Consider the following 15,317-nt stretch of genomic DNA (forward strand, 5'->3'; position numbering starts at 1 on the left):
AACAAAAATTAAAATAAGAATATAAGCTCTCCAGTCTTGCAAGGTTTTATAACTCCAAAAGGAAACAAATGTAAAAGCATGTAAGTGTGAACTATGAAAATGTAATGGATACTCACTTTAATAAACTTTTATTTTTATAAGTAGTCTACAACAGATTATAAATTGAAACATGATACATTAAGTATGTAATAAGTCTCATTATTTAATAATATTAACTCAAGAATATTTAATAAGGATTAGCTAAACAAAGATAGCTAGTAAACATGCTTTCAAAATAATTTTAAGTTTATGAGATATTTAATATTAAATAGATGTCCAGGAGGAAGTTTTAAAAAGATCTAAAGAAAAATACTTAAAACTACTTAAGAAAAATCCAGCTTCTAAAATTAACAGTCTCTTCATCATGTAGAGAAAGAATATTTTCTCCTTTCAGACTAATTTCTCCTAAAATAAAAAACTGCTAGAGGTAAAAAAGCAGCAGGAAGGTTTTCTTTCTTCACTACAAGTAAATAGGAAATGGAAGGCAGATACTAAATGAGGATTACAACTCAGCATAGTATTTTAAGTTTCTAATATAATATCAATCTGCTGAAAGTAAAATCAACAAAACAACTTGCATCTAATTTTAAAAAATAGTAAACAAAGCTGCATCTCTTTCTTCATTGTTGTTAATATAATGATATATTAATTATTTGCTGTCCATGAAAAATATCAAGAACATAGTTAAGTGTTTGTTGCTTTGAGGATAATGGCTATTACCACAAGAGGTAGAGGTGCACAGCACACATTTCCTTCCAAAATCTGTGGAACTGGAAACAGTTTAAACTTTCCCAATGACTTTGTAAGTATCTGCTTTAAATGACTTGTTTATAACTACAACAGTTTACAGCATCAAAATGAGTATTGTATTGATACAATCAACTGCTAGTGATGATCATTTAAACCAGTAAAACTTTCAGAAAGCAATTTATCAATAGGATAAAAATAATAAAGTTATACGTACCTTTTGACCTTTTACAGAAAGAAGAAAAATCATGAGACATATTTCAGGATTAATTAAAACAATTATAAACTAGAAATAAAAGAGGAATCACTGGCTAACAGTTCATGTCAAAATTGCAAAGTAAAACATCCAGAACATAAAATGGTATGTTTACTCTGAGTACCCTTATGTAAAACATGCATATGTGGACAAAGGAGATGATAATGTTGAAGTACTGGACAAATTTTTACTTTTTTTCCCCCCCAATGCTTTATTTTTCCCAAATAAAACATCTTATTTATAAGGTTCTTTTGGCCTCTGTTTATTCTATTAGGAGAAAAATAGGAAGCTTTTATTATATATCCTGTGCAAGAAAAACTGTTTCACTAGTACCTTAAAAAGAAAACTACCTGACCAAGACACAAACATAAAAATGAACAGTAGATTCATTTTCCTTTTCAGAACTTTCAAAAACAGTAACTTACTTAGAAAGAATTCCTCGAAGTCAGTTTTCTCCACACAGCTGGTGTACATGCGCAGGGCCGCAATCTTAATTTTCTAGACAAAGAGAATAAAACAAACTCAAGACATGACCAAGTGAATGTTCTAGTACCATTAGATGTGGGTCACAGAATTTTATACTTTTTCAACTAGAAGGATGGGTCCAAACCTGTCTCTAGGCAAAATTAATACCTAAACAATATAGATCAGTTCAGTTCGGTTCAGTCACTCAGTCATGTCCGACTCTTTGCGACCCCATGAATCGCAGCACGCCAGGCTTCCCTGTCCATTACCAACTCCCGGAGTTTACTCCAACTCATGCCCATTGAGTCGGTGATGCCATGCTTTTTTTTTTATTAAATCAAGACATTCGGACTTCACAAAACTCTAGGTTTTATGATTTTAGCATCAAAATGCCAAAAATATTTAGAGGAAATCTATCTTTTAATTCAAACCCATTTTACCACATTTGAGCCTCTAAACCATAGTTCAGAACCATCCACATTCTTTATAATCTGAAACCCTTTATATTAAAAAAAAAAAAAAATTACCCATTCTCCTGACCAAAATCAAACAAAACCCTCAATCATTTGATCTTTCCTCAGAAGCACTATTATCTATTCCATAAGTCTTTTTTTTCCCTGAAGAGAGGGGGGTCATTTTTTTCTGTATTTTCCCTAGTTTTATAGTTTGCTGATCCTAACAGAATACTATGTTTATAAATTTGCTGAATCATGGAGAAAGCAAGGGAATTCCAGAAAAACATTTTCTTCTGCTTCAGTGACTACACTAAAGCCTCTGTGTGGATCACAACAAATTGTGGGAAATTCTTAAAGAGATGGGAGTACCATACTATCTTACCTGTCTCCTGAGAAATCTGTATGCAGGTCAAGAAGCAATAGTTATAACCAGACATGGAACAATGGACTGGTTCAACAGTGGGAAAGGAGTACAGTCAAGGCTGTATATTGTCACCCTGCTTATTTAACTCCTATGCAGAGTACATGCGAAATGCTGGGCTGGATGAATCACCAGCTGGAATCAAGATTGCCAGAAGAAATATCAACAACCTCATATATGCAGATTGTACCATTACAATGGTACAAAGTGAAGAGGAACTAAACAGCCTCTTGATGAGGGTGAAAGAGGAGAGTGAAAAAGCTGGCTTGAAACTCAACTTTCAAAAAACTAAGATCATGGCATCTGGTTCCATCACTTCATGACAAACAGAAGGGGAAAAACTGGAAGCATTGACAGATTTCATTTTCTTGGGCTCCATCCAAAATCACTGTGGATGGTGACTGCAGTCATGAAATTAAGACGCTTGCTCCTTGGAAGGAAAGCTACAACAAACCTAGATAGCATATTAAAAAGCAGAGACATCACTTTGCCGACAAAAGTCTGTATAGTCAAAGATATGGAGAGCAGTCAAGTATGGGTGTGAGAGTTGGGCCATAAAGAAGGCTGAGCGATGAAGAATTGTGGTGCTGGAGAAGACTCTCGAGAGTCCCCTGGAGAGCAAGAAGATCAAACCAGTCAATCCTAAAGAAAATCAACCCTGAATATTCATTGGAAGGACTGTTGCTGAAGCTAAAGCTGAAGTTCCAATACTTTGGCCACTTGATGCAAAGAGCTGACTCATTGGAAAAGACCCTGATGCTGGGAAAGACTGAAGGCAAAAGGAGAAGAGGGCGACAGAGAATGAGATGGTTAGATAGTATTACTGACTCAACGGACATGAATTTGAGCAAACTCCAGGAGATAGTGGAGGACAGAGGAGTCTTATGTGCTACAGTCCATGGGGTCACAAAGAGTTGGGCACAACTCAGCAACTGAACAACAATAAACACAGCAACTCTTTTTAAAAAAGAGTTTCTAATGAATATAAAATATAGTAAAAGGATCAACTGTTTACTATTCCCTAAAACACTAAGAATTCTCATACAATCTTAATCTGAGTGATTTTAATTTATTCATGAGCTGTATACTGAAGATTTGTATATTTTACTGTATGTACACTATGCCTTCATAAAAATAAATCTAAAAATGAAAAGTAAATTTTTATGAACTGTAGGTCTGAAGACCAACTCAGTGCTAAAGGAACAAGAATTTCTAAGACCTTTCAAAATATTTCCTTAAGGATACAATTAGTTTATCAACAAAGGCTTGTAGAAGCTTATTTTTCTTTAAAATGACAGAGAAAATTACTCAAATATGCACAGACTAAAAATATATATATATGCAAATGATGTAGCAACTGAGGAAAATCCAACCTAGAATTTTAGCAGAGCAGTTTTGTTATTAAGGTTCAGTCACCAAGGATATACTATATCCACTACTACATAATATTCATATCTCAGTTTCTCATGGGCAGAAATACCTGTTATAAAATAAAGTATTATGTCTTTGATTGCAATTAAATTTTTTTATTTGCTAATTTGAGATGTTATATTTTCAATGTTTTAGCCTAAAGTTCATATGGGGGAAAACAAAACAACATAAAACCAATGGAAATCAGGTATATTTTTATGGGCAATAAATCAGTTAGAAGCCCACATTTAAACAAAACTCTTGGCGAGACACTAAAAGCGAAGAGCAAATTAAACTTAAAAGCAAGCAGAATGATACATAAAGATAAGAGAAGAAATTAATGAAACTGAAAACAAAAATAATACAGAAAATCATATGCCAAAGCTGGTTCTTTGAAAACATCAATAAAATTGACAAAATTTTAGTAGAACCAATCTAAGGGGAATAGAAAGAAAAAACAGGGACTTCCCTGAGGGTCTAGTAGTTAAGACTCTGAGCTCCCAATGCAGGGGGCCTGGGTTCAATCCCTGACCAGGGCACTAGATCCCACATCCGCAACTAAGAGTTTGCCTGCTGCAACTAGAAGATCCTGCGTGCCGAAACTAAGATCAGAGATCCCTTGTGCTGCAACTAAGACCCAATAAATAGATAAATACATTTTTTTTTTAATAAAAGAAAGAAAAAACCGAGAAGACATGAGTTACCAATATTGGAAATCAGAGAATAGAGGGAACACATTACTATATATCCTAAAGATAGTAATAGGATAATATTATGAACAACTTTAAGTAAATAAATGTCATTATTTTAGATGAAGTGGACAAACTCACTGAAAGATACAAGCTACCAAAGCTCATGAGAATAAATAAATAACATGAATAGTCCTATCTCTTCTTTTTTCTGGCCACTACATGTAGCATGCAGGATCTTAGTTCCCCAACAGGGAACGCCGAGCTCCCTGCAGTGGAAGCATGGAGTCTTAACCACTGGACCACCAGGGAAGTCTTCCTACCTCTATTTGAAAAACTGGATTTGAAAAAAATAAAATAAAATACAAACTGGATTTGTTGTTAAAAATCTTCCCCAAAGAAAGCTGCAGGCTTGAGGGTATCACTAGAGAATTCTATCAAATATCTGAAGAAATTATATCAAATCTACATAAACTCTTGTAGAAAAAAAGCAAAGAACACATCCCAGCTCATTCTATGATCCAACATTACCCTGGTATCAAAACCAAAGACATCAGAAGAAAACAATACAGTAAAACCACAGTCTTCAAGAACACAGATCCAAAACTCCTTAACAAAATACTAACAAATCAGATCCATCAGTATTTTTAAAAGAGAACATATCATGATCAACTGGAATTTATCCCAGGAATTTCAAGATAAATCAACATTCACAAATCAGTGTAATTCACCATACCAGCAACATAAAAATGCAGCATGTTTCACTTTTTAACACCTACAGTTTGGGGAGTATTTTATGTAGAACACATTTAGAGAAGCACTGGTCTGTACCGTTGCCAAACTAATGATATCCTAATGATACCATTATCGAAATGACTTGGCCTTGACAGGCCTATTATTATCCTTGAAACAGAGAGTTTAGGACATCTGTAAGCTCCTCATTTCAGTCAACAAATAATTTATTGAGCACCTAACTCAGTGCCTAACACTGATTTGGACACTAGGAAATACAGCAATAAACAAAGCAGTTAAAAACTCCTTTCATGGAACTTAAGGCCTAATTTAACTATCATGACACATTTAAAATTTTTCTTTTTTATTTTAGGCCTCACCTTGTGGCATGCGCCCCCTGCATTGGGAGCAAAGAATCTTAACCAGTAGATGGATGCCCAGGGAAGTCCCAACACAGTTATAATTTCAAGTAAAATTCCTAATGGCCTATGTCAAAATTTTTTTTTAATCTGCAGTTTCCTTCCAATTCTTATATACAATCTTCTGGTTCATAATTAATCACTTTCTCTAAGGAAAGCACACTTGCCTGCAAGGCCCCACATCATTCCTTGAGAAAGCAGTTTTTCCCCACCACATGCTCATGAAGCAACCATTCATTACAAATAATGAAGACCTCACCATATTGGCCAGTGTATTTATACAGTGCTCATACTGTGGCAATGAGGAGCATTTTATAGTTCCTCACTTTTCCTGCAGCATAGCCAAGCCTTTATACTTGGGTGAGCCATTTTCCTGGACAAATCTCTAAAGCAAGTCCCTTAAGACCATCACACAGGGACTGGAAATAACAACTCGGGGAAAGAACCTCTTCAAGACTCATGTGTTAATATAAGTTAAGCAAGTAGGTGGACTAAATTTCCATCCAGTCAATACAAATTGTTCTGGTTCTCGGATGACTTCATGTTTATTTCATTCTAACTTTGGAAGACTCCATCAGTCTAATTGACTAAAACACAAGCACCTAAGACAGCTTTGGGAAATGAAAATCAGCTTTCCCAATAACTGATGCAGTTTGTACCATCCTACAAGATGAAAAACGAATCTAGTAAAAGGTTGCAGTCACAGTTATGTGAGAGTTGGAAGGGGCTTTGAAGTCATTTGAACTTTCTCTTCTGTACTGGAATTCCTTCTCCAGCATTCTTGATTCACAGTCAACTATCTGGGCCCGTGTTCAAACAAGCCCAATGACCTTGTGAGGCTACCTAGTCCACTGGAGGACAATTCTTGTTAGATTTGTGTTATACTGAACATAAATCTGCTTCGTGTAACATTCATTAAACATGATCTGCACACTGGAATACCTCAGATTAAGTTTCTCCTTTTTCTTAGTATACTTATTTATGTATTTAGGAGAAGGCAATGGCAACCCACTCCAGTACTCTTGCCTGGAAAATCCCATGGACGGAGGAGCCTGGTAGGCTGCAGTCTATGGGGTCGCAAAGAGTCGGACACGACTGAACAACTTCACTTTCACTTTTCACTGTCATGCATTGGAGAAGGAAATGGCAACCCACTCCAGTGTTCTTGCCTGGAGAATCCCAGGGACGGAGCAGCCTGGTAGACTGCTGTCTATGGGGTCGCACAGAGTCGGACACGACTGAAGCGACTTAGCAGCAGCAGCATTTATGCATTTAGCTGCACCAGATCCCAGTTGTGACACATGGGATCTTCAGTTGTAACACTTGAATTCCCAGTCATGCCATGTGGGATCCAGTTCCTTGACAAAGGACTGAACCCAGGCGCCCTGCACTGGAAGAAAACAGTCCCAGCCACTGGACCATGAGGGAAGTTCCTCTCCTTTTTTTTTTTTTTAACATTTCTTCCTCAAATACCTGAGAAAACCATTAGTCTTCTCTTTCCAGGCAAAGCATCCCTATTTCCTTCAACCACTCTTCATTCAAGTTTCTGAAGGCTTCACAAGGCTCACTGCCCATTTCTGAATGCATTCCAGTTTGTCAGTGTCCTTCAGAACAGGAGTAACTTTTTGGCTTAATGCTAATCTGGAAACTGCCTATTCAATGACATGTGGCTAAATCTGTTAAATGTTATCCTTATCTTACCTGATCATTGTTCCATAAAGATAATGAAAAAAATGGTTATTTCGTGATAGTCAAGCAGGTAAGGAAAAGCCAATTTAAATTCTTGAATACGCATCTAGAAGAAAAATGGAACCACACACGAAAACATTACATAAAAAGATGGAGGAAAGATGGCTGACACTGCTGCTGTGGAGAGACGGGGAGACATTTTACTCCCTAATGAAAGACATGTGAAAAGACAAAATTCAAAGACTCTTGCCAGTGCAACCCCAATACAAGTGTCTGCCATAGACTTCTGAGTCAACATTTGCTGAAAAAGGCTCTTTCAAAATGGAAAGTTGTACCTACATTTTCCCACCCAAATTATACCAGAATGTCATACTTTGATGTTTTGATGTCACAAATTAAAAATGAAGGTTACGGGAAACACACTGCCACATCACAAAAGATTTTTTAAATGCAATTAGGGACTTAGTTGAGGTCACAAGGGAACCAAGAAAAATTAGAGACTAACTTAAACTAAAACAGTGAAGAAATTTTCCTGACGATTTAGTAATCCTCCAAATGGTAGCCAACTTTCCCTCTGGAATCATAAAAATACAGACGAGACAAAGCATATGGAAGCAACCAAGTGGAACTCAACCATCAAGAAATTAATAAAACAGTCAATTTCTTTCTTTTCTTTTTACTTTCTGCTCTTATTTTCCTTTTAATTTCTTACTTTCAAACAAAACACTTAAGCTTTTAAATCCAAATGCTATGATTTCAAATCTTTTTTTTTGCAAATCTTTTTTTTTTAATAGAGGAAAAGATCCTGCTTAATATTACCAAATATACCAATGATTATCATTTGCCAAGGAATTATGATGTAAAAAGAGATAACTTTAAGGAGCATAAATAGTATTTCATTAGTGATTAAGAAGGCACTTCATAACCTTAGGATCTTAAGAACATTATTATAACTGAGTATGTGTCTTATCTTCTATACTTTTCAAAGCCCCTTACAGACAAAATGCTGGCGGAATCACTGTTCAATTTATGTAAAAGGGAGGGTATAGAAAAAAGCCTTTATGTGTTGCAGTTGGAACTGTTAGGAAGACAACCAGACATTTTAAGAGAAAACTAAAAGTAGAGTCCACAATAAAATTTAAGTTCTATAATAATTTGACTACAACTTGTTAAAAAGGTGTAAGTTAAATAATTTAGTCATTCTGGGCGAAGCTATGGTGTTTTCTAGAAAAGTCTTCTCTACTGCTTTGTATTGGTTTGATTATGACTTATGACTATAACTTATGACTGATAGGTTTATCCAACATTCTAGAAACCTTGAAAAGTATTAAAAGGTACTTTTGCCATAATAGTAGAAAGAAACAGTAGTACTAGAAGATAACTGGGCTGAGAAAAATCCAGTGACTTGTGTTTTATTACTTAATTGGTTAGAGGCATTTCTATAATGGTTAGAGGCATTTCTATAAAAGTCCAGGGGCAGTAGCACCTGATGCAAAGTGGACATTCACTCATTTATAGCAAGTACTATATAACAGATAATGTGCGAGGCCAAGATCTCATAAGGAATGACACAGCAGACAGCCCTCCATAATATGAATTATACTAAATCACAGAATTGATTAATTTTAAAAATGCTCATTAACAAAATTTTAAAGAAAATCACTACCATGACCTAGAGAAAATCACTTATGAATAATAGAAAGTAATGTTTCCTTAAGAACACTGCCCATCAGAACATTTGGCCCATCTAACTCCTTAGAACTTATCTATATGGCATTCACGTGGCAAAGATCTGGAAAGACCAGTCTTATTCGATTGCCTGCTACTGAGATACTTCTAAGCAATCAAGTGAAGGGAGTAGAGGCAGTGTTTCAGCCCCACATGCTGTATAGACCTGACTTAGAATGGGAGACAAGGGGATACATGTTTTAAAGCTCTCAAAATAATACATGAATTTCACAAAAAGCAAAGCAGAAGCTTTAAAAAAAAAAAAAATCTTCTGCAAGGAGCAGAAAGCACAAAGCTCAAAAAGAAAAATGAGAAAAACTGAGACTTTACCCATTTACTGTATTTCAGAGGTCCTGTGAATCCCATGGCTTCTATTATCTTTGTGAAAGCACCAACCTTCTCCTCAACAGGCTGTGGTGAATCCTTGGTAGAAGAAAGCTATTTAATAAAAAAGAAGGAATCAAAAATCAGTTGCAAAAAAACATTTCTTAACAGAATGCTTTTATTTCTCATTAGGTCTAAGGGGAATTTTTATTGCTTAGATGTTTTTCATCCAGAATTTTTAATTCTCATTTTTCTGGGTACTTCTTCACTCAGTACAAACATATCTGGAACCCTAATCAATGCCCTCCAAATTCCAGAGCAGACATATGCACCCCATTTAAGTTCTATAGAAAAGAGTATTTTTAAAAAGAAATCTTGACCCCCCCCCCCCCCATCTCCCAAAGAACAATTCTGAGAAGAGGAATGTTCTATGTTTATTGACATTATAGGAAAAGGAAAGAAAATATTATCTGAAAGCAGACAAAATCATAGACATAATCAACCAAAGCAAGTACTGAAAACATGTTTTTAAACTCCTGTATTCTTAGTATAACAAATTTTATTAATGACTATAGATAAGTTTTGTAGTTCACAAATAAACTCCATGGAAAACCTTTCTAATGCTAAGCCTCTCTAAATGAAGCCAGGGTATCTAACTAATAAGAAATTCTCCAGATGTTAAATATTACTTTAACATTAAAAAAAAAAAAAAAAACTATGACTTTTTCTCTAAAGTGCTTTTCAAGCTAGAGAGTACAATGGAAGAAATACATGGGATCAGAAGCCTTAGGTTCCAATATTCAGCTGGTCTGTCTCTTCCCATCCTTGTGACCCTGGGCAAGTTACTTTACTTCCCTAAACTTCATCTTCTTCATTCAATAAAATTTCTTGCCTCATCCAGGTAACAATTTTGCTGAGTTTCAAATAAGAACACTTGTGTGAAAGCATGCTACAGACATAGAAAGAACTCATTAAGTCTCACCTTACTTGTGGTATGATACTTCCTCCTCAGCTCAATGTCTACTCCAGGAATTTGTACTGATCCACCACATGCTAGGGCCTGGCTCATCTGGAGCCCCAAGAGATTTAAGGAAAAAAGAAAAACAGACAGATGTAAGCAACACTGAGCACACACTTAGAAGGTTAACATGAACAGAGATACTTCAAAGTAAAAAATAAGAATCCAACCTTTCTTAACCCAGTTCCTAACGGTATCTAGTACATACTCAACAAACATCTGGTGAATATCTGAATAAATAAAAGAATATAAAATACCTTTCACAAAATAGGTACACAATAAGTAGTAAAAGTTTTCATCATCACTGTCAACATCACTGTTGTCCAGATCAGAACTGACTTCCTTCTATGTTCGCGCTGTATGTGAAAGCACTTTGGCAATGTAACAGCCACTGAGAGTGAAAGTCGCTCAGTTGTGTCTGACTCTTCACGACCCCACAGCCTATACAGGCCATGGAATTCTCCAGGCCAGAATACTGGAGAGACCTTTCCCTTCTCCAGGGCATCTTCCCAAACCCAGGGACTGAACCCAGGCCTCCCGCATTGCGGGCAGATTCTTTACCAGCGGCGCCAGAAGGGAAGCCCAAGAATACTGGAGTGGGTGGCCTATCCCTTCTCCAGCGGATCTTCCCAACCCAGGAATCGAACCAGGTCTCCTGCACTGCAGGCAGATTATTTGCCAACTGAGCCATCAGGGAAGCCATTAGTTAAAACTACTATGTGCCAGGCACTATGTAAGTGCCTCACAATGAATGTGCCTTGTACTTAAGTACCTTATGGAATCCTCACCATAATCTTACCAATATTGGTGATGTTATAATCAAGACCAATAAATATGGTTTTGAAAATAAATTCCTATGGAAAAAATAATATGCAAGCGATCCTCATTATTACCATTATTCACAAGAGTGAAAATTGGGGAGTAAGTCCAATGAGAAATGAGGTGGTTAACTAAATTAAGGTTCAGTCACTTAATGGAAAATCAAATGATCAGATTTTAAATAGAATTTATTTCTAAAGGCAGTTCTGGGCTCACACCAAAGTGCAGGCAGCTCCCACATACCCCTTCCCACACATTTACAATATCTGCCACTATCAACATCCCTCAACAGAGTGGTACATTTGTTACAATGGGCGAACCTACACTGATACAACATTATCACCTAAAATCCACAGTTTACAAGAGATTATTATTTTTAGCAACATGAAAACATATTTATGTATAAAATTATAGGTAGACACACAAATGCATATGTGCAAGTCTAAAATGGAATACACAGAAATGAGTTATTTCACTATGCTGGTAGAATATTCAAGAGTTTAGGAACCTAGTTTCCAAACTCTCAGTACTGTTATATTTTCTTTACAATACAAAGTGGTGGGGAAGAAGTAGCAGGAGGATTCCGTTCTGTTTTATTCCAAGAGAAGGGACACACTGAAATGAAAATGATTTTTCCTTTAATACTAATGAAGGAAAAAATGGAATTTCTAAATGTGGAGAGTTACTATTTACTTTTCTTTCCAAACAAGAATATTAAAAGATTAGTCAGTATTCTTCTGGTCAGTGCCAAGGACTTACACTTAAATTTACAGGTATCAAGAAGGCTGTGTAACACTAAACACAGAATCACTCCTATTATATCACATATATCAGTGTAATGGCCCACTAGAACATGAAACACTTAAACAGGTTCAAGGAACACAACCAACAGTCTCAACAAGCTGTGCTTTGGGCCAAGTTATATTAAATGACATGATCTTTTTCTTCCCCAGAAAACATCTAGTTTCCCCATACCTAAACATACCTATAAACACATACATTTACTTTTTTGTACTACCCATTCTTGCCCTTGCCCCCTAAAAAAGATTCCCTTGACCTTTATTTTGTGTGTGTGTGTTTTATTTTTTTTTCATTTATTTTTATTAGTTGGAGGCTAATTACTTTACAATATTGTAGTGGTTTTTGCCATACATTGACATGAATCAGCCATGGATTTACATATGTTTCCCATCCCGATCCCCCCTCCCACCCCAACCCCATCCCATCCCTCTGGGTCTTCCCAGTGCACCAGCCCTGAGCACTTGTCTCATGCATCCAACCTGGGCTGGTGGTCTGTTTCACCCTTCCCTTGACCTTTAAAAACATTAATTTTTCCTCTGTTTAAACCAAAAAGATATCAAATAACTTTTTGTAAAGAAAAAAGAGAGAGAGAAAATAACCCAAAATACTCATTGTCACTTTTTCAAAGAGGCCTTCTCTAACTGTTGTATCTAAAACAGTTTTCTTGTCATCCCGTGATTTTCTAACATAGCAGTAGCCTGTTCATTTCATTCACAGTACTCATTATAATGTACAATTATATTTTTATTACACACATATTTATTTTCTATCACCACCACCAAAAATATCCATGAGGGTAGGAACTAGCTGTATTACCAGAATCAAGTACAGTGCATTATACACAGCAAACACTTAAATATTTGTTGAATGAACAAACCCAGCCACTTCAGGATTACTTTAATTAGTAATTAGTAATTAGTAATAAGGTTACTTCTTATTATATGCTTCTTCACAAATGTATCTATTTATTTATGCTTTAGCTGCACTGTGTCTTCCTTGCTGCACAGGGGTCTACTCTTTGTTGCAACATGCAAGCTTCTCATAGCTGTGGCTTCTCTTGTTGCAAAGCACAGGCTCTAAGCCTGTGGGTTCAGTAGTTGGGGCACAGGAGTTTAGCTGCCCCTCGGCACTGTGGGATCTTCCCCAACCAGGGATCGAAGGGATCGAACCTGCATCCTCTGCATTGGCAGGCAGATTTTTATCCACTGGACCACCAGGAAAGCCCTTATTATATATCCTTCTTCTTCCTATCTATACACATACCATGCATACATGTTTCCTCCAACTTTTATTAAATACCCACAATATGCCAGCCTTTGTGCCAGGTTTTAAGATAAAACAACCCTTACCCTATGGAGCTCATAACCTTGTGGAGAAGAGAAAGAAAACTCACTTTACTTTCATATTTAAAAATGTTTAAAGACCACCCACCAAACACACACACACACAAAGCATCAGAAAGGATATAGAGCAACTAGAACTCTTATACTCTGCTGATGGGAGTATAAAATGATACAATCACTTTGAAAAATTATTTGACAGTATCTAAGAAGCTGAATGTATACACATTCTGTAAGATTCAACAATTCCATTTCTAAGTATATACCCCAATAGAAATGTGTATATATCCTCACAAAAATGTATACAAGAATGCTCATAACAGCCCTATTTACAAAAGCCCAACTAGAAACAATCTAAATATCCATCAATAAATAAGTGGAAAAAATAACTGTGGTACAGTCAGACAACAAAATACTACACAACAATGAGAATGAACAAACTATTACGACACACAGTAACAGATGAATTTCTAAAACAAAGTTGAATGAAAGCAGACAAACAAAAGAGAGTACATATCATGTTTGAAAGGCAAAACTACTTTGGTGTTCAAAGAGAAGACTGCTTAACTTTGGTAAGGGGCACAGACTAGAAGGGCATCAAGGAACTTCTGGGGTTATTTCTTGATGTGGGAGCTGGTTATGTTCACTTGGGGATAATTCATTGAGTCACATACTTATGACTTATACCTTTTTGTATTTTTATTATACTTCAATAAAAAATAGAAATTTAGAGATCAAAAAGATCTGGAGTCATCAGAAAAGAGATCATGGATAAGCCTTAAGATGACAGCAGCATAGAGAAAGTGATTGAAAAGACAAAGGTGAGAAGCACGGGGTAATGGAAGATAAAAAAACAGGGTTAGAAGCTCCAGCTATCTCATATGTTTGTTTTACAACCAAATAAAATAATCTATGTAAAAAAGATGGGTAAACTTCAATGCATAAAACAAATATGAAGACCTGTTCCAGACAAATCCAACAGCAAACTCTTATGCAAGCAGCCCCTCATTAAGTGAAATGCTAAAATTTCACTTTTTTTTTTTTGCTTCCAAAAAGGTTCTAAAAATGAAAAGACCTTCCTGATCTGAAAGAAATAGAGAAAGAGAAGAGGGAAAGAAGGAAGGAATGAATGGAGGGAGGGAGGGATAAGGGGAAAAGGAGAGAAAGACTCAGCAATTCTTGAATATCTGGTCCTTTTAGCGAAACTATAAGCTCCACCAGGGCACAGTGTATCTTATACTTCTTTTATTTTCTGTCCCACTGCTCAACACCATTCTGGGCATGGAGTCAGCACTCAATAAAAACTAGGTGGGTTTTTTTTTTTTAAATAGAAGGACAATCTGGAGAAGGTCCAGAAAAGAACCACAGGAATGATCAAAGAGATGAATAAAAGGTCCTAGTGGAAAGGTTAAAACGAATTGAGGCTGTTTAGCTTGGAGAAAAAGCAATTAAAGAACTAAGGAGTAACTTAGAATAACAACACTTGAGCTGGAAGGAATCTCAGAGATCTTCTAAGTCCAACCTTTTCCTTTCACAGATGAGGAAACTAAGACCCAAGGAGAGGTTGCAACTTGAGGTAGTTTTAGGACAAAAAAAAATTTTTTTTAAGTTTCCATTTACAAGATGAGAAAATTTACCCAAGGAGCATGAACATAAATAGCAAACAAAAATCATAGTTACAATTTACTAAAGATCTCCCATATGCCCAGCATCTGAATGCTTGCTGTTTTACTTTTGTTATCTCACAGAAATCTTTCAAAGTTGATACTATTTTTTCCCATTTAGAAATAAGGACTCTAAGCCTCAAAGAAGTAAAGTTCATTAAGGGGTAAAACTTATATTCAGAGCTCTCTTCTCTCCCCTAGCTGATTCAAAAACCTAAGTAGAGTTCAACATTGGCTAATGTACACTTAGCACCCAGATCTTAATTTCTAAATATTCCTAATATTCTTCTCCAATAAACGG

At 36.0% G+C, this 15,317-nt stretch overlaps 1 protein-coding gene across 2 annotated transcripts in view; it reads right to left on the reverse strand.

Annotated features, from left to right (window-relative positions):
* UQCC1 (ubiquinol-cytochrome c reductase complex assembly factor 1) overlaps positions 1-15,317 on the reverse strand; it is a 92,365-nt gene that overhangs the window by 59,499 nt on the left and 17,549 nt on the right. For both annotated transcript variants that reach the window (XM_065921882.1, XM_065921881.1), the window contains 3 exons: positions 10,357-10,443; positions 9,381-9,488; positions 1,468-1,540 (listed from right to left, as the gene is read on the reverse strand). In XM_065921882.1, coding sequence (XP_065777954.1) covers positions 1,468-1,540; positions 9,381-9,488; positions 10,357-10,443 — 268 coding nt within the window. The remainder of the gene's footprint in view (positions 1-1,467; positions 1,541-9,380; positions 9,489-10,356; positions 10,444-15,317) is intronic.

This window comes from Muntiacus reevesi, chromosome 2 (genome assembly GCF_963930625.1).
Source record: "Muntiacus reevesi chromosome 2, mMunRee1.1, whole genome shotgun sequence".
NCBI classification, from domain to species: Eukaryota; Metazoa; Chordata; class Mammalia; order Artiodactyla; family Cervidae; genus Muntiacus; species Muntiacus reevesi.